General features: G+C 38.5%; 2 protein-coding genes across 6 annotated transcripts in view; both read left to right on the top strand.

Annotated features, from left to right (window-relative positions):
* The window catches only part of LOC136780513 (gastric triacylglycerol lipase-like), a 118,575-nt gene extending 106,368 nt beyond the window's left edge, over positions 1-12,207 (top strand). For 2 of the 5 annotated variants that reach the window (XM_066738922.1, XM_066738925.1), the window contains exons 2-9: positions 9,367-9,448; positions 9,537-9,644; positions 9,708-9,906; positions 10,027-10,388; positions 10,494-10,652; positions 10,719-10,803; positions 10,872-11,014; positions 11,122-12,207. In XM_066738922.1, the coding sequence (XP_066595019.1) occupies positions 9,367-9,448; positions 9,537-9,644; positions 9,708-9,906; positions 10,027-10,388; positions 10,494-10,652; positions 10,719-10,803; positions 10,872-11,014; positions 11,122-11,313 (1,330 nt within the window). In that variant the 3' untranslated portion in view covers positions 11,314-12,207. Of the gene's footprint in view, positions 1-9,125; positions 9,298-9,366; positions 9,449-9,536; positions 9,645-9,697; positions 9,907-10,026; positions 10,389-10,493; positions 10,653-10,718; positions 10,804-10,871; positions 11,015-11,121 lie in introns of those variants that run through there. The other 3 variants (XM_066738924.1, XM_066738926.1, XM_066738927.1) reach the window with 3 other exon arrangements.
* A 543-nt stretch (positions 12,208-12,750) lies between these two features.
* Positions 12,751-15,145, top strand: LOC136780450 (lipase 3-like). The gene is made up of 8 exons (XM_066738816.1): positions 12,751-13,230; positions 13,303-13,413; positions 13,544-13,742; positions 13,824-14,182; positions 14,237-14,395; positions 14,489-14,573; positions 14,659-14,801; positions 14,861-15,145. Exons 1-8 carry the CDS (start codon positions 13,093-13,095, stop codon positions 15,038-15,040), a joined length of 1,374 nt encoding a protein of 457 aa, XP_066594913.1. The 5' UTR covers positions 12,751-13,092; the 3' UTR covers positions 15,041-15,145.
* Positions 15,146-22,377: the final 7,232 nt, after the last annotated feature.

Genomic DNA, 22,377 nt, shown 5'->3' with positions numbered 1-22,377 from the left:
ACGAGGCTAACGACGAATTAATGAGGGCTTGGAAAGTCATAATAATTGTCATCGATAAAACATGAAAATGTAGTTGCAATAATTCGTAGGACGATCCCGTTTGGTGCGTGTATATGTATCTATATATACATAACTGTGACCGCCCACATGGTCTCATCGTGCCGCGTGCACGTCCACAGTGAATAATAAGCATGACATTCGAATTGTACGAGTAGGAAATTTGGGTGATTTCATTGTTGCGCCTCGACACCCGCATACCACGTCAATTGCTGCTCTCTTACGTTATATATATCTATCGTGTTAAAAAAAATATTTACCAAAGCGAGTAGAGAGGAGGGGGTGGGGGGGGGGGGGGGTGGAGAGTTCCATGAGAAAACTAGCCAAGGCTGCAGTTTATCCGTGTTTGTTCGTTCGTTCGATCGCTCATTCGCTGGAAAGGGCAAGTGAGTCCTAACATACGTCTATACTATATATATAGGTTTAAGTACACACGTAAAAAGAGACGGTATTCCTCGTTAATTTTGTACCTTGGCTGCAACGGTGTGTACTTACACGCTCTTAAATATACACGAGGAACATTCCGACGCTTGAGCAAAGTCTCCAACTCTCGAGGAGAGAGAGAGAGAGAGAGAGATTGGGCTTGTCGGTAGATAGGGAGAGGAGGTTTAAACACGATCGTGTACACGCTACGATAAAGAATGATAAGATAAATGGCAAAGGTGCCTGGATATCCGTACTCCTGCGCGTCTTTATATTTACCTAACAGATCGACGCGTATCGATTTAACGGGCCACGGACGCATTTTACAGGAAAATTTTATCGTTCGCGAGTTTTAGGGCCTCGATTATCGAGTCGATCGATTTTTCTTGCTTCTATTATGAAACCACGAATGACTCTACCGCGAGGAATCTCTTCTGCTCTTCGTCCAAACGTTCGTGTACGACGAATATACCGTAAAAGATGTATACGTATATATATAGTAGCGGTTGCGCCGCATAATTTAGCATTCTGTCCGCGGTCATTTGGCGAAGGAAGCACGCGCGTCAAGTGTAGAATTGCATCCGATTTACGCGCAGGTTACTCGGGTTACTCGGACCTTCCGAATTGTCAACTCGCTTCCCCACTCCGAAGGACCGCCTGAGGTCCATGCACCAGCCGCTGCAGATGTCTACATATGGAATTCTCTCTCTCTCTCTCTCTCTCTCTCTCTCTCTCTCTCTCGCCTTCTCACGCGCGCATGCACACGCTCCCCCCAGTCCTCTTTCTCTGATTTATGATCGAAAAAGAAATTGCGAGCGTAGGCGGACGATGATTTATAGTCTGGGAATAAATTGCGGATACCTACGACTGCTACAGGTCGTCACTCGATGCGTGTACGAGAGCATATGTGCGTGTATTAGTACATGCTAGAGCGAGAGAAAAGAGTTGGGTGAAGAAGGATTCAAATAGGATTACGCTATATAACGAAAAATTAGGTGGAATCTACGTACGCGGAAGAGTTTTAGCCCCTCTGGAGATAGTAGTTATACATATATATATATACGCTGGTCAATTTACCCGTATCCTCGTCAATTAACAAAGTGCCAAGCGTGAAAAAAAGTATAAGCCCTGTTAAAGTTACATTAATCGAATAAATGGCTTAATTTCATTCTATGCTCGGAACATGCTAAGACTTTTTTATCCCACTTATCGTTACCATCGATTTCTTTCTATGTAAATGTCGCGCTGACTATTTCAGACGAATTTTGTGTAATATAACGATTCCTATTATGACCTCTCTCTCTCTCTCTCTCTCTCTCGTTCTCTCTTAATCAGGCTAATTAAATGATAATATGTGAAATGATAAATATTTAATGAGCAACAATATGTGTTCTTGCGAGGAAAAGCTTTATTAATTAATAAATTCTGCAAAAGAGGGAAAAAGAAAATTGTAGCCAGGGGGTCCGAGTAAAGTGATTACGAAAAATTCGACTGGCGTAAGGTCTTTGGCTGCGCGGGGTTCGCAGGGCTGTGCAAACGAGATTATTTCGTTTTCGTGATATTCGTGACCGTTTCGTACATTTCCTAGCGACGTAGCCAAAATGCCGCTGTGAATTTAAAGCGCGAATTCAGAGGTACCTATACACGTGTGTGTGTGCATATTCGGCGACTAAGATTTCGTGAAAAAGCCACGTAACTCAACTTGGCACTTTCCTTCGTACTCTCCCCGCTCTATGATTAATACGGAAAACCTGAATATAAATGTATGTATATATCTGGACGCAAGAAGACGTAAAACTCGTCGAGATGGAGCATAGCCATTTCCCAAGGCACGTTGCTATACCGATGTTCAAGGTCCACCAGCTGCCATACGCTCAGAGAAATTTTCTTTTTCCTATCCCTCTATCGATTTGACTACCTCAAAACTTCCCCTCGACCAAGATCATCAAATTTTCTTTATTCTCCTCCTCCTACATACACTATATATAGATCTAAGCACATTTCCAACAATACCGATACGTGCATTTAATACAAGTAGCCCGTAGTAATTCTAACTATCCATTGTTTCCACCTGAAAACCATTATAGTCCTCTAATTTGTCGTATTTTCTTGGCCGTTAAAAAAACAACCATAACTCTCTGGATAAGTAAGAAAACAAGTTTTTCCCTGAGCGAGAAAACACTATTAAACCAATTAGCGATGGTGCAAGATAAAATAAACGCAGGTACATAAAATGTGTTATTTTAGGGTGCTTTTCTTTTCAGGTTTAATAAGGTGCGATTAGCTCGAAAAAGATAAAGACATTTGACGTTAGTGACTGTTTGAAGATGACTTTATCCCTTGGATTTTTTCCTCTCGTCTCTCATCTGGAATTGCCACGGGGCGATCCGTTCAAGACAGGTTTCCACTAACGTTACGACTATAAAACGCTGGAGGAACATAAGAGCGATGGTCGTAGACCATTACGAGGCTACAAATCTTGGATGCGGTGCGTGATATGGTCATTTCGCCGATGACTCGTGCAAAACGTGTTTACCATGTCCTCGCGCGTCTACCCGGGCAAGAATGGTTGGAAGATTATAGCAATTATTGCTGGAGGCTGTTTCTGGTAACGAGAAGTATCTCGCGCAAGGAGAGGGAGCGGGAGAGAGAGAGAGAGAGAGAGGGATGCATGAGTAGAGCCGAGGCGAGTTTGCCTGACGTGGGTCCACTAGTCATGACTCGAGCTCTCCTTTGTTCTCTTTTGCTCGCTGCTAGCTCCGATTCACGCTGCCACCAATTAGTCCCCTGCGGACCACCAGGTCATAAATGCATAAATCCATCAGGCACATTCGAGGAGGCTCCGGAACTTTGGGACTGCCGCGATGAGTACCACCGCGGGGAGCCTAACTCGGGAACATTGTTCGTAACCCTGAGACCCCATTGCTTTTTTAACGCATCTTGGCCACGCCTGTCACCCCATTCCGGATGCCTATGTATACGCATTAACAACGAGTTTACCGGAAATGCAATACTCCGAGAGCTTCTGGGGGGTGAAGCTCTGTACTGGAGCGTTCGTTTCGTCACACAGCGACGATCAAGCGCGAACCGTAAAATCAGCCTACAATCTTGTATCTTCGCACTTTCAGCCTCCTTCCCCACCTTTACAGGTATACATACCAATATATATTAACAGAAAGAGTCCAATCTTTCCCGGCTCTCGAAACAGCAGCTTCGAATAATCATCGTTGCCCGACTATAAAGTAAATATTCGCCAGCTTATATATTTTCTCATAGTTAAACAGCAACTAAATTCCTTCAACGTTTCTTAACGCTATAGCAATAGCAATGCTAAAAGCGTTTTGGCACCATTAAGCTCGCCGAGTATCGGTTGAAGTTTAAATGTCCAAAAAAGTAGATAGTTTAAAGTTTGTGGGTAAAGTCGAGAAAGTTTCGCATCTAAAAGTCTATCCGACGACTACAGAGGGAGAGAGAGAGAGTGGCAGCAGGAACCGACAGTGCAACGTCTTAATTGGGTCATAGTTCTTGCACGCCTACCGCTCTGGCGGTCCATGATTGTCTCATCAGCTATCCTCCGAAAGTGTTATTTCAAAGTAATAATACCCTAAATTCTACCTCTTAACCGGATCATCGCGTTTAACTAACGCGCCATGTGCCGAATAAACATAACCAGATTAATTCAAGTTTTAAGCCTGAAAACTTTGTAACCGTCGTAAATTGGAGCGTAGAATTTTAAATAAAAATAAATAAAGAGGAAGAATTCTCCCCTGCTTGGCTCTCGCTGCAGTTAAAAACAGATTAATGCCGGTACGGGTTTAAAAAAAATCTCGGGAACCACCTGCTCCCTTTTGAGATTTGCCACATGTTTTCTGTCATAAACCGGAGTGTTCCCTATATATATATATATACGTTCCAGTTGCGTCCGGTTTGAAAAAGAAGCACACATATAGTATATATATATATATATATATACGTATAGCACGCGGAGGGTTAGCGCGTTAACGTGTTTATTTGTACTCGTGAAACGTCATTGATTTCTTTGCGTGAATTTCAAGTGGTAGGGGTTGAGTTGGGATAAACAAGAGGGTTCGAGCGAGGACACGGGATCAGAAAAGAAATCCCCGAAGATCGATCCCAACGCGTGAGGCTTCGCACTGCGTCTCGTGAGGGTAATCGGTGCTCTTAACGCTTTAATCCCTCGACGTGGAGGTTTCGACACACTCGCTGGCTCGCCGAGGCTACGCGGCAGTCGGCCGGGCTCCAATCTCCTCCGTCGACTCAGTCCTGGGAGTCCTGGGGATGACCTTACGAGCTCTACGGCTTTTCTATATCCTCTACCTTTTGCCCCTCCGCCCTCTCCCCCTCTCCCACCTTCGACATCCCCTCTGATCCTATACGCGTTGAAGCTTTTCGTCCGGCTACTCGGGCACTTTGAATTTACGTTGAAATTCTCGCCTCCACCGCAGCGAAACGAGGATATAGCCTCCGTTCTTCTCGGTAGCCCTGCCCCTTTTCACGTCCCCCCCCCCTCTCTTCTTCCCTTTTTTCCTCTCCAGTTATCCGTCTATCCTTCTTTCTCCCTGCCGCACTACCCTCGCCCCGTAGCTCGTTCTTCACTCGCTTTTCCTCTTTCTCCCTATCAGCGGGAAAAAGGGAATTAGAGAGAGAAGGACGCGCAATCGGTAGTTTATAATCTGGTTCGCTTTGGGAGCCGTCAGTTGGCACGCGAGCCCCTAGGCACACCATGGTTGTAGGACCGCTTTTACTCCGGGATTGGTTGGGAATTGAGGGATGATATCTGAATTATCTCTCCCGGTGTTTTGCGGAGAAGGTCCGTTAAAACGCTAGCTGTGCCAGGAGGGTCCGAGAAGCGAGCAGTTGTGTGAGATGCGGGGATAATTGGCCGCGGCCTCGCCTCGCCAACAACTCTCTCTCTCTCCCTCTCTCTCTCTCTCTCTCTCTCTCTCTCTCCACCCAACGTCGAAGGCCAGAAACTTGTTTCCCGTTCACGCGCCAAACAGCCCCACCGCACCGAAACGCCAACTCCTCGTCAGATTCCTCCTTTCAGTCCAAAGATTCCAACGAGATTTCTATTCAGCAGCTCAATAACGATTTAGCCATATAAATATAGGACCAAGCTTCTTCTTTCAATCTAAAAATTCCACTTTAACGCGCGACGGTTTCTTGTATATTATAAAGTACACAATGGCGCACCGATAATCAAAGATGTCGCTCCGCTGAAGAGTTCTTTAAAGATGCTAAACGCGAGCCTGCATAAATATTTACATCCAAGGATAAGACTTTCCGTAAGTTGAATTCAGATATTTCAAAGCGCTACCGTTGTTCGTAATTCGATGCAAAAGCCTGATGTGGCTTCTCAATTCCCACTTGGAGCTTGAACAAATTTCTGCCTTGTATTTATTTGCACGGGATATTCATCATTTTATCGTAAAAGAGTACAGCGGGCTCTGTACAAATATTACGAGATGCATTCAGGCTGGGTCGTGGACAAACACGTCCTGAAACCCAAGGATAACGTAAACGTGCCTATATACATGGATAAAGCCCTTCTTTTCGAAAATCCTCTGTAAATCGCCCCTGCGACGACTTTTCAAGTGCCGCGGGACGTGGCACAAGATGTCTAAGTTAGGCTGCTTCTTGGGAGGGAGGAGGGATGTGGAAGACAAGGGGGAAGGAGGAGGAGGGGGTGGGGGGGGGGGGGGGGTGAGACGAAGGTAAGCGAGCGTCTCTTCTCTAGCACCTTTCGCACGACAAAGGAGAAGCAACTCGAAATAGGAAACTCGACGACAAAGTGAATATACAAAACAAATTCCATTTAGCCATAGGATTTGGATTCAGGTTCCCTAAATTACTGCCCATTCATGGGAACTGTATACATAATGGTAAAGTAACAAGACACATCAAACAAAACACCGATGGTACTCGAAAATAAGGAAAAGCATCAAATATATAATATATCAAATCGTATAAACTGTAAGGTAAAATTATTTTTAACCCTCGCGCACAGTAGCTAGTGCAAACAAACGGGTTAAATAGCGAGTAGCTTGCAAAGTTCGAAAGCCTCTCTAAAGCTTCTCTCGAGCCACACATACTGCTATACCAGTATAATTCATTTTACACGTGTTTCTCTCTCCTTTATTTATATTCCGAATAAAACTAAAGGTATTCCACATTTTCGTATCTCAAGTACATACGTGTTTATCATTTCAAAGTAATCATATCTATGCATCATAGAAGATAATAGATTCCGCAACTCTCGCACATGTGTAAATAAAAATATAAACTTTCGTTTTACACTCGTCGCCGAACGTTGATTCGTTGGAAACCAAGCAAAACGCATAATGGATTTTCGCGCAAGAGCGCAGTGCACGACAATATATCGCTGCATTATACGCCTAACATTGGATTGCAACAATACGGTAGATTATTGCTTTTTCCAGAAAATTAACTTAAATGAAATATTTGACCGTGCGTTAATTACAATGTGAAAGCATATTGGAAAAGTGAGGGCGTGTGAAGAATTATGAAGGTTCTGCTGTTATTGATCGCGTTAAGTCTAAATGGATTAGAGGGGGAAAGCCGGGGTTAGGGAAAGGAGAACGGTGGGGCCCTCGGGAAGAAAACGTGTGGCGAGGAAGAGATTGAGCTATCTTCATTAGCTGCCGGCCGCTCATTATGCTCCCAGCTTGAGTCCTGTATAGTAGTTTCTCTCTCGGCGCAGCGGTGGTGGTGGTGGGCATCTTCGGGCAGCTGGGAAGGAACAGTGAGGGGGGGGGAGAATGAGAATTTAGAAAGAGAGAGTGAAGCGAGAGAGGTCCTTCATGGTGGGGGTACACCGGTACACGGGAAGGATCCAACCAAGTCCCTTCTTCAACCGGCTCGCTGCGCGCGAATAATCCTCTGCCCGGTCTGCAGAAATATACTCAAGCCGTAAGCTGCAAAGTATATATACGGAGCGAGGTTCTCCAAGGACGTACCAAACACTGTCGTGCTTAAAACTTGCCGTAAAAGTAAACAGATTTTCCAGCAAAACCGTATTAATTCTCATGGTAATTTGCCAGGCCAAATCAATGCAATATTCCTCGGCTGGAGTACCTATATAATATAAACATTTACGCGATACATCACCTTATACTCCCCATTTTATGCAGTATTTGGAAGATTATCTCTACCCTGTAATAATAATATCTCCTGGATAAGCGTAAAGCGAATTTTGCGTGAGCCATGAAGTTGAAGGCGGTGCAGCAGGCGATATACGAGCGAGTAACGCACGACCGATTGACGAGCTTAATTAAATTCGAGTAGCTCATGGGAGGATCGATGATTGGATTATAGTTGGATGCGTTTAACAATCCTATCGTACGAGTGGTAGATCGGTCGAGTGTGGTATTGTCTCCGTTACGCGATGCATTTTGAAGTTATGCGCTGGCTGGATTCGCTTGTGAGCGGAACGAAAGGTGGACAAAGGAGGTGAAGAGGTACATGTACACCGTTCAAGGCAGTCGTCATATGTATATAGAGTCGGACCAGACATTGCATTTCTCCGCAGATTGCAGGCCAAAGCAAATATACTCCTAAACGTGTACATACACACGCATACACACATGTCCAATAATCCCTATTGAAAGCCTTAGCCTTACATGGGTTATCGATACGTAGATTAATTTGAAGGGATCAAATCGATAAATCGGATATATATATAGGCGGAGGTAAATATGCGTGTTACGTATGTGGGCGACTCGGTAAACATATGGTCCGGTTGCTCTATATCATTAAAACCGTTCCGTATATGCGAGAATCTCATATAGCGCTTAATTATCCAAAGCCAGGCATTGGCCGGCTGCAGGTAGCTGACCGTAATAGGGCCCGTCATTCTTGGGACACCTATCCACTCCTGCAAGAATGTCGGCTCCTTCGAGTGTTTTCAAGGATATTCTCAAGTATCTTGTATGCACTCGACACAACTTTTCAAGAGAAAGGTCGGACCGTTTAAGAAGAGTTTTGCCAAATGAGAGCTCGGTGCCTTTCTTTCCTTTCTTCCAACGTCTTCCAGCAACCATTGCACTGCCTCGGAATATTCGGATAACTGACCGATATACAGTTATAGTTATGCGCACGCCTCTCTTCGCTTCTCACCTACTAATCAGGTGATTTTTCTTCATTCAAATCGATCTTGGATTAATCTTGTCCGATCTCTTTCTCTAGCTTTCTCTCTCTCTCTCTCGAAAAAAACTTTAATTCAATGTCGAGAAGGACTCTTACTATAGGATACTAAAGATAACAATATATGGTACCTATATCTTGTACGCCGAACGAAATATTAAAGCACGTGCGAAATTACTGAATTTTAAATTGATTCTTATTTACATGTAAAAAGCGGCTTTATGAAAGATAAAAATTTGTTAATACATGATTACTGTAATTAAAGTACTATTTGAACTGAAAAAGAACGAGGAAATGGTTGATTTAACGATTATAATTATTACAAGATGAAATTAAAAAATTGGAATTATTACAAGTTACACATGTATGTAAATAAAGGTATTTGTTGTACGATTACCGTGGACGTGTTGTGCAACCGTGTGCAATATACATTATTTTCGCAGCTTCGTTTTTACGGTAATGTGTATGTTTTTAAGAACGTACACATAGTTATTCTTTGTGCAATCGTCGAGGAGTGCACATCGATGGTGACGGTGCTAAGACAGAGAGTATCGTCAGAAAATTACAATCATTCGATGTATAAGTGGTGTGACTGAAGCGTTGACTGTGCTTATAAATGTTTTCCCCTTGTTTGTAAGTGATTGCATTGAATGATTAATGATACTTTGCTTGACATTAATCTGAACTTTAATACTGTTATAGCTATAGTACGCTCAATTCGATCAGTTGTTGTTTAAGAATGGATTGGATGAGAAAGATACGCGTCTCTCTTTTGCAGTTTATCGTAAGCAGTGACCAGCTTCTTTTAAATTCAATTTAGATCATTTATTTTATTATGTAACGATTATACTGGGTAATTTAATACGTTTTAGCAAGATTTACGATTGTGCTACAATTTTTTTAAGAATAACATATTGCCATCGTCAACCATAGATAATTATTCCAGATTTGTAAAAGCACCTGATGTCTATTTAAATACAGTAAGTACAATGTGATTATTGAAATTAAAATATAATTTGTTAATCGATCCAAGAATGTTTCAGGCCCAAATGTTAACCAAATATGGTTATGTAACAAGCAGTCACGTGGTTGAAACAGACGATGGATATTTATTAACGATTTTTCGGGTTATTGGAAGCAAAAAATCACCCGCAAAATATGGCAAGCCCGTGGTGATGTTGCAACACGGGCTACTTATGTCAAGCGATGATTGGGTAGTACCAGGCCACCATAGAAAATTAGGTAAAGTGTATGCTTTAGTTTCGAAAAGCAAATTAGACTCGACGAGTTTTAAGAGATTATCCGCTATACCAGGTTTAAAACTATATTCCAAAGTTTAATGTCGATATTATGTGTTTATAGCTTACGAATTGGTGGATGAAGGTTATGAGGTCTGGCTATCTAATTCGCGTGGAAATACCTACGGTAGAACCAATAAGTACATACCACCAGATAATAAACATTTTTGGGATTTCACTTTCCACGAAATGGGTTTTTACGATTTGCCAGCAGTTATTGACCATATACTGCTCGTTACTGGAAAGGACAAATTATATTATATTGGCCATTCTCAGGGTGCTAACATATTCTTTACGATGATGTCAGAAAAGCCACAGTATAACGAAAAAATCCAAGTGATGTTTGCTTATGCCCCTACCATTAACAATTATGACTTAAAAAGTCCACTGATTAGAGTAGTTGCTTATTTCACAAATTTTATATACGTAAGTAAAGTTGCAGTTATAACACACAGGCCTTCGTAACTTAATATATTTGCTAAGCTTTTTTCAGTATTGAGATATCATCACTAACAGTTTTACATGTTTTAGAAATGCTGTCAATGTTTTCGGATCAACGAAATATTAGGAGCAAATCAATCCATGACCAAATTTTTAAAGAGCATTAGCCTTGCTAGAACGCCTATTCAAATATTATCTAGAAATATTTTATTTCTAATTTTTGGATATAGTGGTACATATATCGATCAGGTAGCACTAAGTCTTATAACTTTAGACTCATTTTATACAAAGAATAATACGTATACTATTTTTTAGACAATAATTCCTGTAATTGTTAATCACACACCTGCAGGTTGTTCTATCAAACAATTAGCACATTATGGACAGTTGGTACAATGTAGTATGTATCTAATTATATTAATAATGTTTGTTTAGGAGTGTTTACAACTAAACAAACTTTGTTTATAGGGAAATTTCAGATGTTTGACTACAAAGAAAAAAATGTTAATTACTATGGACAATTATCTCCACCAGAATACAATATTACGAAAACGTCTGTTCCAATTGTTATTTTTTACTCTAGTAATGATTCGTTGACTGCTGATTTTACTGTAAGTTCAACCATACGTACAGTATAATCGTACTGTAAGCCATCAGTGCAATGTGTAAATTGCCAGTGCCATTATAAATCATGAAAGATATATATATTCATTTTTAGGGTTTATTAATGTTTCTGAAGCAAATACCAAATCTAATAGGATTCTATAATATCCCTGATCAATTGTTCAATCATGTGGACTTTTTATACGCTAGCCATGCGTACGAATTGATCTACAAATCAACCATCGAAATAATGAATAATTTGAATAGGGAAATATTTATTAATGACATGGTTGAAAGTCAAGACTAAAAAAGAGAGATTCATATATGTATTTAATTTAAAACAGAGAGTTAGACAATTTTTTGCTATTTTTATAAATATAAATCGTTATTAATTTACGCTACTTCTGAATTACTATTTTTATACAAACCTTTTGTCATCCCTTGCTATTTCAATTTACGTTAAATATATATACTACCTGCAGCGACAATGATTAATGTTGGAAACCAATCAATGCCTAATTATAAAAGCCTCGTTATGATTTCATATTTCGGAATTCAAAAAGCTTAAATTCCATGTCATGCGTATAATCACTTTTAATATTTTTTCATAATTTAGTTAATACATATTGCTTCCAATAATTTTGATTTGTTACCATTTCAGACACCAACTATATGTATATCATTTGTTATTCATATTGGTAGAAATACCTTTCAGTGAATAAGCACTTAAAAAGCAGGATGCACAAATTAAGATCTACACACGTTCGCGTGTCACCTACCTACTGCGGGTCACATAAATATTCCTTTTACATAGCAATTCCTCTAGCACTATTTATTTTAAGCGGGCACGTATTTTCTGTATTTTTACGTTAAAATTGTAATTATTTTTTAAGTAATTATATGACATGTAGCCGATAAACTTTCTTTCATTATACTTAACAATTTTAAACTACGCGTAAATTATAGTTATTAGAATATGAAATTAGATTATTACCGCGGAAACTCAAAATATTTATGGCTAATTAATACTAATAATTACGATGCATGTTAAATTAACCTGTGTGTTTCTGTTAATATTAGGTGATTAAACATACGTATCCTTTGCTTTTACGCAATGAAAATATTGCAATATATTTAAATATTTGATAATACATTTTATATATGATAATAATTAAACATATCTGTGTACATTTGACCTACGAAGTTATATTTATACAATAATTGATGAATATTAGCTAGTTGTCTGTAAAAAGTAAAATATGTTTGAAGCTATTAGTTAATAAAATGGTGAAAGCATTTGCAAAAAAGCTAGGAGCTACTATGTTTTCTCGAAAAAATCTGTTTATAAAAATTACATGATATAGTATTAATAACTTTCAGCAATTTATCTGTAGTTAGTACAAGCAACAGACTTCAAATGTTCAAAATTTACTATTAAAAACAATATAATGCCGGTTGTAATTACTTTGGCGTAAGTATAGCTATTAAAAGTAAAGAGAATTGATAATACAACATTTTTTACAAAATAATAATAGTAATTATTAGGCAAAATTAAGAAATTAAAAGCGGAACGCTATGGTCGCAATAAATTAGACAGCTGTCCTAAGCTATTTTTATTTTAAACTAATTTAGTTAAATTCTTAGAATGTTATGTTTCCAAGCCGATAGCGGACACAAAACATTAAAATTATTTATCTATAAGCATTTCCATTTCAAAGTTGAATTGATTACGGGTATAGGAAGAAAGGGACAAGTATATTTAAAGAAAAAAAAAATTTGATTTTATACCGTTCCGATTCTATTAACCCAACCGTTCGTTTGCTGTTTTCAATAAGTTTTAAGCCTGTGTTTTTTCTAACATTGTATAACATTGAAAAAGATTATAATTAGTCGATTAAACAGCTTTTTAAGTAATCTTACTAAAAAATGAATTTTAAAGAAACGAATTGTAAAAACACAGATTTTATATTGTTTATTATTTTACATTACTGAATGTAATATAAGAACTTTTATTGCTTGAATTCCTTTATTCAAATAAACGTGTATTCGTGTGTAACATTTAAAGAACCTTTCTTTGGAAGAAAATATGAATACCAATTTAGAGGCAGATGTGATCTACATGGGTGGTTTTAAGAAAGTGTTATTATTACTGCTGATCGTTGCCTTTGTAAATGGGAAAAATAGTACAACCATTACAACAGAGAGCAAAAATTCGTCTTTGAATGTACTAATTTTTTTAATGGCTACTATTAATCGTAATTTTTGAGTATCACATTTAACGTATATCAATTTTTAGACATCTATCAAATACTTGGGACCGACTTTCTACTTGAAGGAAATTCTGCACACATTTCTAATACACGACTATTCTGAAGACAAGAAACGACCCGAGGTTACTTATACACCCGTAAGTTTCAGATGTAAAACAATTTGTAAAATTGAAGCTATATTTGATCGCATTATATCAATCCTTCCATTGGTTGGCACTTAAGTGTTCTTATTTTTGTTATTCTGTTTAATCCAAATGAAGTTTTCAGGTTCAAATGGCAGAATCATTAGGTTATACTACGGAAACGCATGTAGTTACTACGGCAGATGGATACTTATTAACTATGTTCCGTATAAGTGGCAGCAAAACTAACCCAGCTAAACCCGGTAAACCTGCTGTATTGATGCATCATGGAATTTTCGCGAGCTCCGCTGATTGGATAGCAACTGGAAGTGACCTAGCTCTGGGTATACATTCTTTCGTAAGCCTTCAACAATGCTGCTGTGCTAAGAAATATTAATGAAAAATGTTTTTTTTTTTCATTTAAGTTTACCCATTAGTGGATGCAGGCTATGATGTTTGGTTGGCAAATTGTCGAGGAAATACTTTTTCTAAATACCATCTTACCAAGTCACCAGACGTTAAAGAATTTTGGGATTTTTCTTACCATGAACTAGGAGTGTATGATATACCAGCAGAGATAGATCAAGTCCTCAATGTTACAGGACAAGAGAAACTGTTTTACGTCGGACACTCAATGGGCACTACATCTTTCTTTATTCTGCTTTCCGAGCATCCGGAGTACAATGAAAAGATTTACAAAATGTTTGCTTATGCTCCTGTAGTTTACATCAATTTTAGAGCTCCTCTTATCGGGCTTCTTGCAATAGTTCTCAAGTTGTTAAATGTATGTAAAGACAATCATTCGTTAGATCCCGTTTGAATTATTGATTGATTTCAGTACGTGTACGATTTTTATGGATCTTTTGAATTACTCCCGCAAGATAGCATTATAACACAAACGATTTTATATGGTTGTATGTCGTATACGCCACTTCAAACACTTTGCTTAAACGGTTTGTTTTTGTTTTTTGGCTATAACACTGCAAATTTCAGAAAGGTAATGTTTATAACGCATAATGTAAATTTTTAAGCTAACACAGGGTCTAAAAATGATTGGAAAAATTACTAATTAATGCTATTTATGTTATAGTCAACAGTTCCTACTTTAGGTCATAATACACCAGGTGGAGCATCCCTAAAAATGCTTATTCATTATGAGCAAATGTACAGTGACAGTAAGCACAGTGTTAATCGATCCTCGTAAAATAACTGTTTATTTCTTGTTTACATTGTTTTAAACACGCTTAATTTTTGTTAAAGAAAAGTTCCAAAAGTTTGATTACAATAATAAAAACATGATTCATTATGGTCAAAAGGATCCTCCGGAATATAAATTGGAGAATACTAGAGTTCCGATAGAAATATTTTACGGTGTTAATGATTGGTTATGCACAAATGGCGAGGTAAATATGTTATACTTAATAAATTGAATAAAAGCGTATTCATATAAACACTTTTTCAGGAATTAGATAAATTCATAAGCCAGTTGTCAAGCGAGGCGGTAGTACATATAGTTCAGAGTGAAGCATTTAATCATGTAAGCTTTGTATATGGCTCGGATGCTAGAGAGCTGATATACTTAGAAACAATTAAACTAATGAATAGTTTCTTAAGCGAAAATACAGATATTAAATTTGATTAAATTATTACTTTATATTATTAATTACTAATTCATTCGCTCTAGAGAAAAATACCGACAGGTTGTATATTCACATATAACAATAAAAATTTATAATATCCATTAGAATTGTTGTATTTCGCCTAAAACTTTAACCTCCCCAAATAACATGATTTTTACACAATACAATTTCTCATGACGTCATCATTAGCAAGTTCCTTTTTTTCAAAATAAAGAAATTACTACAGCACTTGTAGCGTAAAAGCAAGTATGTTATCGATGACGTAAAAGGTTAATTAGTTTCACAAACAAACACTACTTTCTTGCCAATTTATGAAAAGCTTCGGCATATTCTATGTATTAGTGCTCCTGGTACGAGAGTTAACCATTACGTTTTTTTACAAGAATATTCAACTTCCTCTTAATTATTTCTCTCGCAACTTCGATAGTTATTAAGTAATTTCTCAACAAGAATACATCGAGCTCCAGTAATGCGAATGTTTTGAAATATCTCGGTATATGCATATTTATTTATCGATTTAACAAAATATTATTTGAAGGAAAATTAAGAATGATTTATATTTAATTTCTATCTTAATTAATTCTAAATATATTTATTCGTAACCTTCTCTTCAATAGTTAAGTTATTTTTTACGTAAATATTTACGCTTCAGTCTTGACAAATGATAATTTTTAGAAAGCAGATTACTGAAAATTAAAAGTTGTTTTTGTAAGTACTGTTACTTACCAAGCATGGATGTATCACTGAAACGCAAATAACGACAAAATTAAAATAATGCTTATTTATGTACCTCTGGTATTTGTATATAATTATCTAATCCACTATACGTATGTATTACTTCATTTTAAATACAGCTAATTTTATTGCTTTTTTTATGAAAGTAACTTCGAACAAAACTTTCAGTCGTAAATTTTATTGGTTTTCCAAGTCTCTGGGCAAGCTAATAAATATAAATGAGATTAACAGGCGGGAACAATTATCCACTAGAGTAACGAATTCGATTTGCTTGACTTATAGTACGTCTATTCAAACATTATGTCAAAACTTTGGATGTTTATTAATTGGATACGATATGCAACAAAAATATTGTACTAGAAATAAAATATTATAGTTCATTTACCTAGTAGGTATGGCGTATAATCTTGATAAGACAAAATAGTAAATATGTAGAACCTACTTTGTCTTACTACACTCTGACTGGAATGTCGTTAAAATGTTGACCTATTATAGACAACTTTCCAAATTTAGTATGTGAGTACTACCATGCTTTTGATTTTTTTAGCAGTTCCTAAATTTTGCTATTTTAACGAGAATCAGGGCTCATACACACGACAAAACTAATCGTCTCGTGTACAATTTTTAAAATATGAAAATTTCTGTCATTATCTATTAGACAAACGTTTGGTTAAATAATCGCGAAGGTCGGTATATTACCATAATTCTTCCTTTTCAAAATCTAACACTCTTCCAATTTTCCGTTTAAATTATTAATTTCAAAATGTAAACAATGCAAATGCAAATGCAGTCAGTATTTTTAGATTTCACGATACGCTTGGCATATTTTAAAACCGCAACCAAATATTTCAACCCACTATTGAACATATTATTTAAATTTAAAGTAGCGATTAATAAAAATAGCAAAAAAAAAAAAACAAACAAACAAAAACAGAATGTATACCTCAAGAATTTATATAGGTAAAGTATTCGATTGGAAGATTTACAAACAGAAAACTTCAATAACCAGTTTTATATCTTACCAAGAGCAAAAACATTGAAGTATTAAATTTTGTTGATTTTTATATTGTGTAAAGATCGAATTCTTGTATATAGCTTTCTTCAAAAGTGCGTTTGCTTATTTGGCATAACAGTGTGAAAAGTTTATGGCATGCATTGAAAAAAGACTGACTCGACAAACGTTGAAAAGTAAACGTGTATTAAATTATGCCTGGACGAATACAAAATTCGCAAATGTACCAATGTATAAGTGTAAGAGTAGTAAAGTCGGTTTATATGGCAAACAGGAAATTGCTATTGACGCATACAATCAGTTTCGGGTCGTATTCGACTCTCTGGCTTTCCTTATTTCTCACCATTATGTGAAGGTAGCAGGATCTATGCGCGTATATTCGATCGGACTGAGAAGATAGGATGAAGAGGCGGTTCACTCAAGCAAGTTAGGGTATCTTTCAAAGTAGATCTGTATGTATAAAGTATACAGGGTGTCGTCCGAAGAACGATGAAGTTGCGAGGCGTCCACGAACGAGAAGAGGATGATCAAAAAAGTTCTTTGCGAGTACAGAGAGAGAGAGAGAGAGTGGAGAAAGTACCTTTGGCTGATATCGATAACACCAGATTACTAATGACAAGAAGATATTTAAAATTCCCCTGGAACCTCGTCTATTCGTACGTTGGGAATTTAGCACTCTTCGAATGACACCCTATATACATATATACGCATAGGTTATCCTCTTTTACATAAGGAGACGCGTACTACGATGAGTGCGCACGCTCTGGTGGAAATGCAGTGGAAATACGCTGCGCTTCGCAGAGCTTCCTATTCATGCACATTATGCCATGGTAAACCCTGTAAAAGGCTTTCCCTCTTGTCTGTAGTGAACGCGATCGCGAACACATGCGACTCTCGAGTTTGCTGGTCATGGAATACCATTGCGGAGAAGAAGACGCGAACTGCGAAGCCGCCTGGCGATTGAATCCTACTCAGCGAACCATGTATAGTATACCGCTTGCTGCATCTGTGTGCAGCCTATCCCTATCTCGCAACTTGGTTCTTGCTTTATCCGTGTATACACATGCATATACTGTATACACATATGTATTTACCCTATAATAGCCGGCTACTTACCCGCCATTACACAGTCTCTGCGTAAATACTTCCTTGTTTGTACAAAGATTGACCACCGAAAGGTCTCCAATGCTAATCTAATCCAAACTGCACTTTGCACATTTATGCGTATCCTGCGCGTATATCTTATTTACATACATGCATTGTATACATACGATGCTCGAGTGATTAGTAGAAATTTATTGTACAGCAATTGCAGAAAAGACGACTCGGCAATTGTCGATATAAGCGTAAATGAGCAAAATTACTGCTTGTCAGTCGAATGTCTTCATCCGCAAGTCCGTATGGTTAAACAATTAATTAGAACTTTACCTTTTCAACCACCTTGTCTTCTTCACGCACCATAATTATAGCCGAACGAGTAGAACAACTTTAAAGTCAAAAGTATCAGAGAGAGATTTCGTCGAAGTTGTTGTTGAAGAGATAGTAAGATATCTTCATCTTTCCACGTTCTTTTATTACTGTTATTATCCCAGGTATAGAGAATCATCTCTCCTTTCCGAAGGATGCCGAAGTGGTAATTTCTTTTTCTTCATTGACCTTCTCAAAGAAGTTGCTGTATACCGAAGTCGGAAAGGTCCGCTTAATTCGATAGTAGGATTACATTCACAAACGTTAGCCGATGTAATTGGAACGCTACCTAAATCTCATGATGGTACAGGAACGATGTCCGATGGTTAGGTATGAGAGAGAGAGAGAGAGAGCCGAGGGCGAAGGTGCTCCAGAACAGGCACAGAATAGTCTCCTCCAATATATACCTGCTTGAGCAGGGTATAGCATCACCCAGCTAGCACGCCAGAAACAATGCTTTCACTACCTTCGCAGCAGAATGGAAGGAGGATTTCGCTCATTATCCACTATACAATTGCTTCGAAATACAGATGTTTATTTTTAAATTGGTGTAACAGCCTGGTGGTTCAACGTGTCTGAAAAAAGAACTATTCATTGTTTGCCTCAATTGCGTGACAGGTACTCGTTACAGGCTAAATCTTGTTCTATCCCTTACAACAATGTTGCTCTATGCTCCTTTTATGCAGGAAAGACAGTGCTTCTCTGTTAAATATCATTATCGCTGTTTATTCCAATAAACTTTTATCTCGCACATTTTCCCTTAATTCGAATCTTTATAAATTGTGGCGTATAATTCTTGTTAGATTGCAAAGGCCTGCCTTCGGTCCAATTATCCTGGACAGCCAATATTAAACACCACCCTCCCTCTGATTTACCCAAGGCTGCTGGCAAACTGTATTAGACAAAGGCGTATATTGTACCGAGAACATGAAATTGATTTTGGAAGATCGATACAGAGTAGAATGAAGTAGAGCTTTATTAAAATCATTATACTCGGTAATACTGCAAATCCTAATAAGCACTTAATCGAGTGAAATCACTTTTACAGCTGCGATAGTCAGGTAAAGATATGCTAATAGTTTGTTAACAAATGAAATGATCGGTATAGTCGAAGTTATATATGATGTAATAAGTTGAATAGCATCTGAGAAAGACTGGATGAGACTGCGAGTGGAGTGTCTGTACTCTTGCAATGGGTATCTATAGCCGAAGGGGGTCAACGGTTAAAGGTGTGTGGTCTTTGAGGGAATGGAGATGCGAGAGAGAAAAGAGTGAGAAGAAAAGGTGTCAGTTCCGTGCTGGAGCATCGGCATACCATGTACATATACGAATATTGTGGGAGAGAAGAGGGGGAAGAAAGGAATCAACATGCGCGACGGCTGGACTGAGTTGAAGCAAGCAAGCTGGACGATCAGAAAGGGGTACACATATGCGAACGATAATACCCTAACCGAAGCCAGTATCACGTTCTGCCCAACGCATCTGGCCTCCTCTCTTACCCAGATATTTCGAATTTTCTCTACCATTGCGAGCAACTTTTCGGTACATCGATATTTTCCCAATATACTATATGAAACTCGCAACTGTCGCTGTAACTCGCAGTATCAACCGAAAGGATTTTCACGTTTCCATACTATATACCGTTACGAATACACACGTAACTGCAATTATTTCCCGATGAAACTGTGAATCACGTGTTAATGTGCAAAGCTTGTCAACGTTAGCAATGTGTTTATCGAGAATTTAATTTGAGCTGGTTGTTATCAAAAAACAGGATTTTATTTTGTAATTATTGCCCGGCAATGAGAGGTTATTTATCATTTCATATATAAATTAATACGCGTACCGAAAAGTCGATAGTATCTATCAGCAAATCGAAATTACCAAAGTTTGCATACACAAGATTAAGCGTTCAGTGTGCAATATCGCAACCTCTTTCTCTTTCAGTGTAGGCGCGCGCGCGTGTGTGTGTGTGTGGGTGGAGTGTTCAGGTTTCGCTCATAAATTGCCTTTTTTGCATTATAATAATTGTTTATAAGTATTATAATACAATTAATAAATACATGATCGATATTGTTACCAACGATTGAACTTTGGAAGATTTGGTAAGCGATATCCTTAGAATAATATTTTATCTATAATATACCTATAAATTGTATGAAATTAATTATTTTAATAAGCCACTTGAACGATCGACGGTTTTTTAAACACTATGGAAAAATGCAATTTCACATTCATCAAAGTAAATTTTTAAACAATGTAGGTATAATACTCTCTAGGTGTACTCGTTCATGATAAAATGCAAATGTTTAAATTCGTTTTTGCCGTAATTAAAGCTACGGACGGCTTATCAAGAGAGCTCTTTTTTGGCAATTGAGAATAATATGGCTAGAATCCTGTCTCGTTTGCACGCTGAGCATTGTTGAAATTACACATAGCGAGCCACTTTGTTCCGTGATCGTCGAACGACTAATTGCTGTAATAGTGGGCATCGCTATGACCAATCAGTAGTATCGCTGATTTTATTGAAATTTCGAGCTTTTATTATATTTAGAATGACAAAAAATGCATTAAATTATTCATTGTTTGAAGAGGACTTCTATTCCGGCACGCTCCAAAGGTTTTTGTCGGTCTTTACTCAGGTTTCTATAGGATTATACCGCTACTCAGGGGATCGCTTCGTACACGAAGGGTTCCACGCTAAGCTGAACTTGGTTTAAAGGGACTCCTCTCCAAGAATTGGCTTAGATCGGAATACGAAGTAGCCAATTTCTGATATACGTAGCTGTACAAATTGGCGGGATGGGCTGCGTACAGGGTTTTAACCGCGTGTTGCTCGCGTAGAAGCAGAAGAGAGCTAGGGGAAGAATTTTCCGAATGATAAAAAATCCACTAATTATTTCTCTCGCACACGGTATCCCCCAAACAACTATACTAATCGTAAAAACCTCCATGCACTGTCTTTCGTGATTTGTTTTGGTCCCCGTGCGGGTGCATATTGGTTAATGAATAGGTGAACCTGTCGTGACGTTTATATTGTATTTTTAGTTGGTTATACTCTGAAAAATGTCATCCCGTGTTAGAGGATTTCGGAGGCTTCTTGACTTTCTGCTTTCGTGATTGTTATCTTTATGATAGCTGACGAACATAGAGCAGGGTCAGCAGCAGAGAACACACCTGTGACCGGGTGTGGTAAATGTCTCCATCTAAATTCTGGCAAAGCACCGGGGACACAAGCGTGACGGCCAGCAGACACTCAAGGTAAAGGTAGCTCGAGCCTCGAACACTGTTCTCGCCTCGGAGATGAACGGATAACACTGTATTCCTGTAATAACGAGGCTTCAACGGGTCAGGATCCTCGACTTTACCGACTCGAAACCGGAAAACTTGAAATGTTTCAGCGATGCGTTACACACCATTCTATCTCTGTCTCTCTCTCTCTCTACGCAAACACAAATACCTCTTTCTTCTCGGAAGCCCGATAACGCGCACGCGGCCATAAAGGGTACATTTTTTTCAAGCGGTTCAAGACTGAACACATTTCAAGCTCGCGCACCAGGTATTACCGTGGAAAAGCTGGACTTGTTTGAACTTGGAAATATTCCGCTGGATAGAGTTGTCGGCCAACTGTTGTTTCGAGGACGCAATGTATATGTTAGTGCATGGCGGAGTGGTAGAAAGGATCCGTAATCGAGTAAAGAATGATTTGTTGATATGTGGCTGGCATGTGTGCAGTGTACAGTACGTGTGTGTGCTGACGCATTTGAAGCAGAAAGGAAACTTGGCCAGTTGAGGAATCTTCCAGACTGGATCCGATTTCTCTAGCTGGCATGGCGCGCGTTCTGCGACACGCGAGATTTCCATAATAATTCTGGAAATGCTGCGCGCGCTGTCGCGCACTGTAAATGGATGACATTTCAGGAGTCAGCAGACGGTAAGAGAGCCAGAGAGTTAAAAGGAGGAGAGGGGTAGAGGGTACGTAGGGTATACAGGAAAATAGTATATAGGTATATGGTTGTGGAGGGGAGTTTTTTTGGGGGGGGGGGGGGGGGAGCGTGGAGAAGTCCCGTGGAACCGGTCCGGATTTTATTTCGTGCGCGTTTATCTTCCGCTTGGATTACGCCG

The sequence above is a fragment of the Prorops nasuta genome, unplaced genomic scaffold, assembly GCF_024137725.1.
Source record: "Prorops nasuta isolate Cenicafe-Biocafe unplaced genomic scaffold, Cenicafe_Pnas_1.2 PNAS00019, whole genome shotgun sequence".
NCBI classification, from domain to species: domain Eukaryota; kingdom Metazoa; phylum Arthropoda; class Insecta; order Hymenoptera; family Bethylidae; genus Prorops; species Prorops nasuta.
The sequence above is the reverse complement of the archived record's forward strand: the minus strand, read 5'-3'. Positions and strand labels throughout refer to the sequence as shown.

Coding starts and splice junctions, on each gene's coding strand:
- LOC136780450 (XM_066738816.1), top strand. CDS start 13,093: ATGAATACCAATTTAGAGGCAGATGTGATCTACATGGGTGGTTTTAAG. Junction 13,743..13,823: donor TGGAAGTGACCTAGCTCTGG/GTATACATTCTT, acceptor TTTTCATTTAAG/TTTACCCATTAGTGGATGCA. Junction 14,183..14,236: donor TAGTTCTCAAGTTGTTAAAT/GTATGTAAAGAC, acceptor GATTGATTTCAG/TACGTGTACGATTTTTATGG.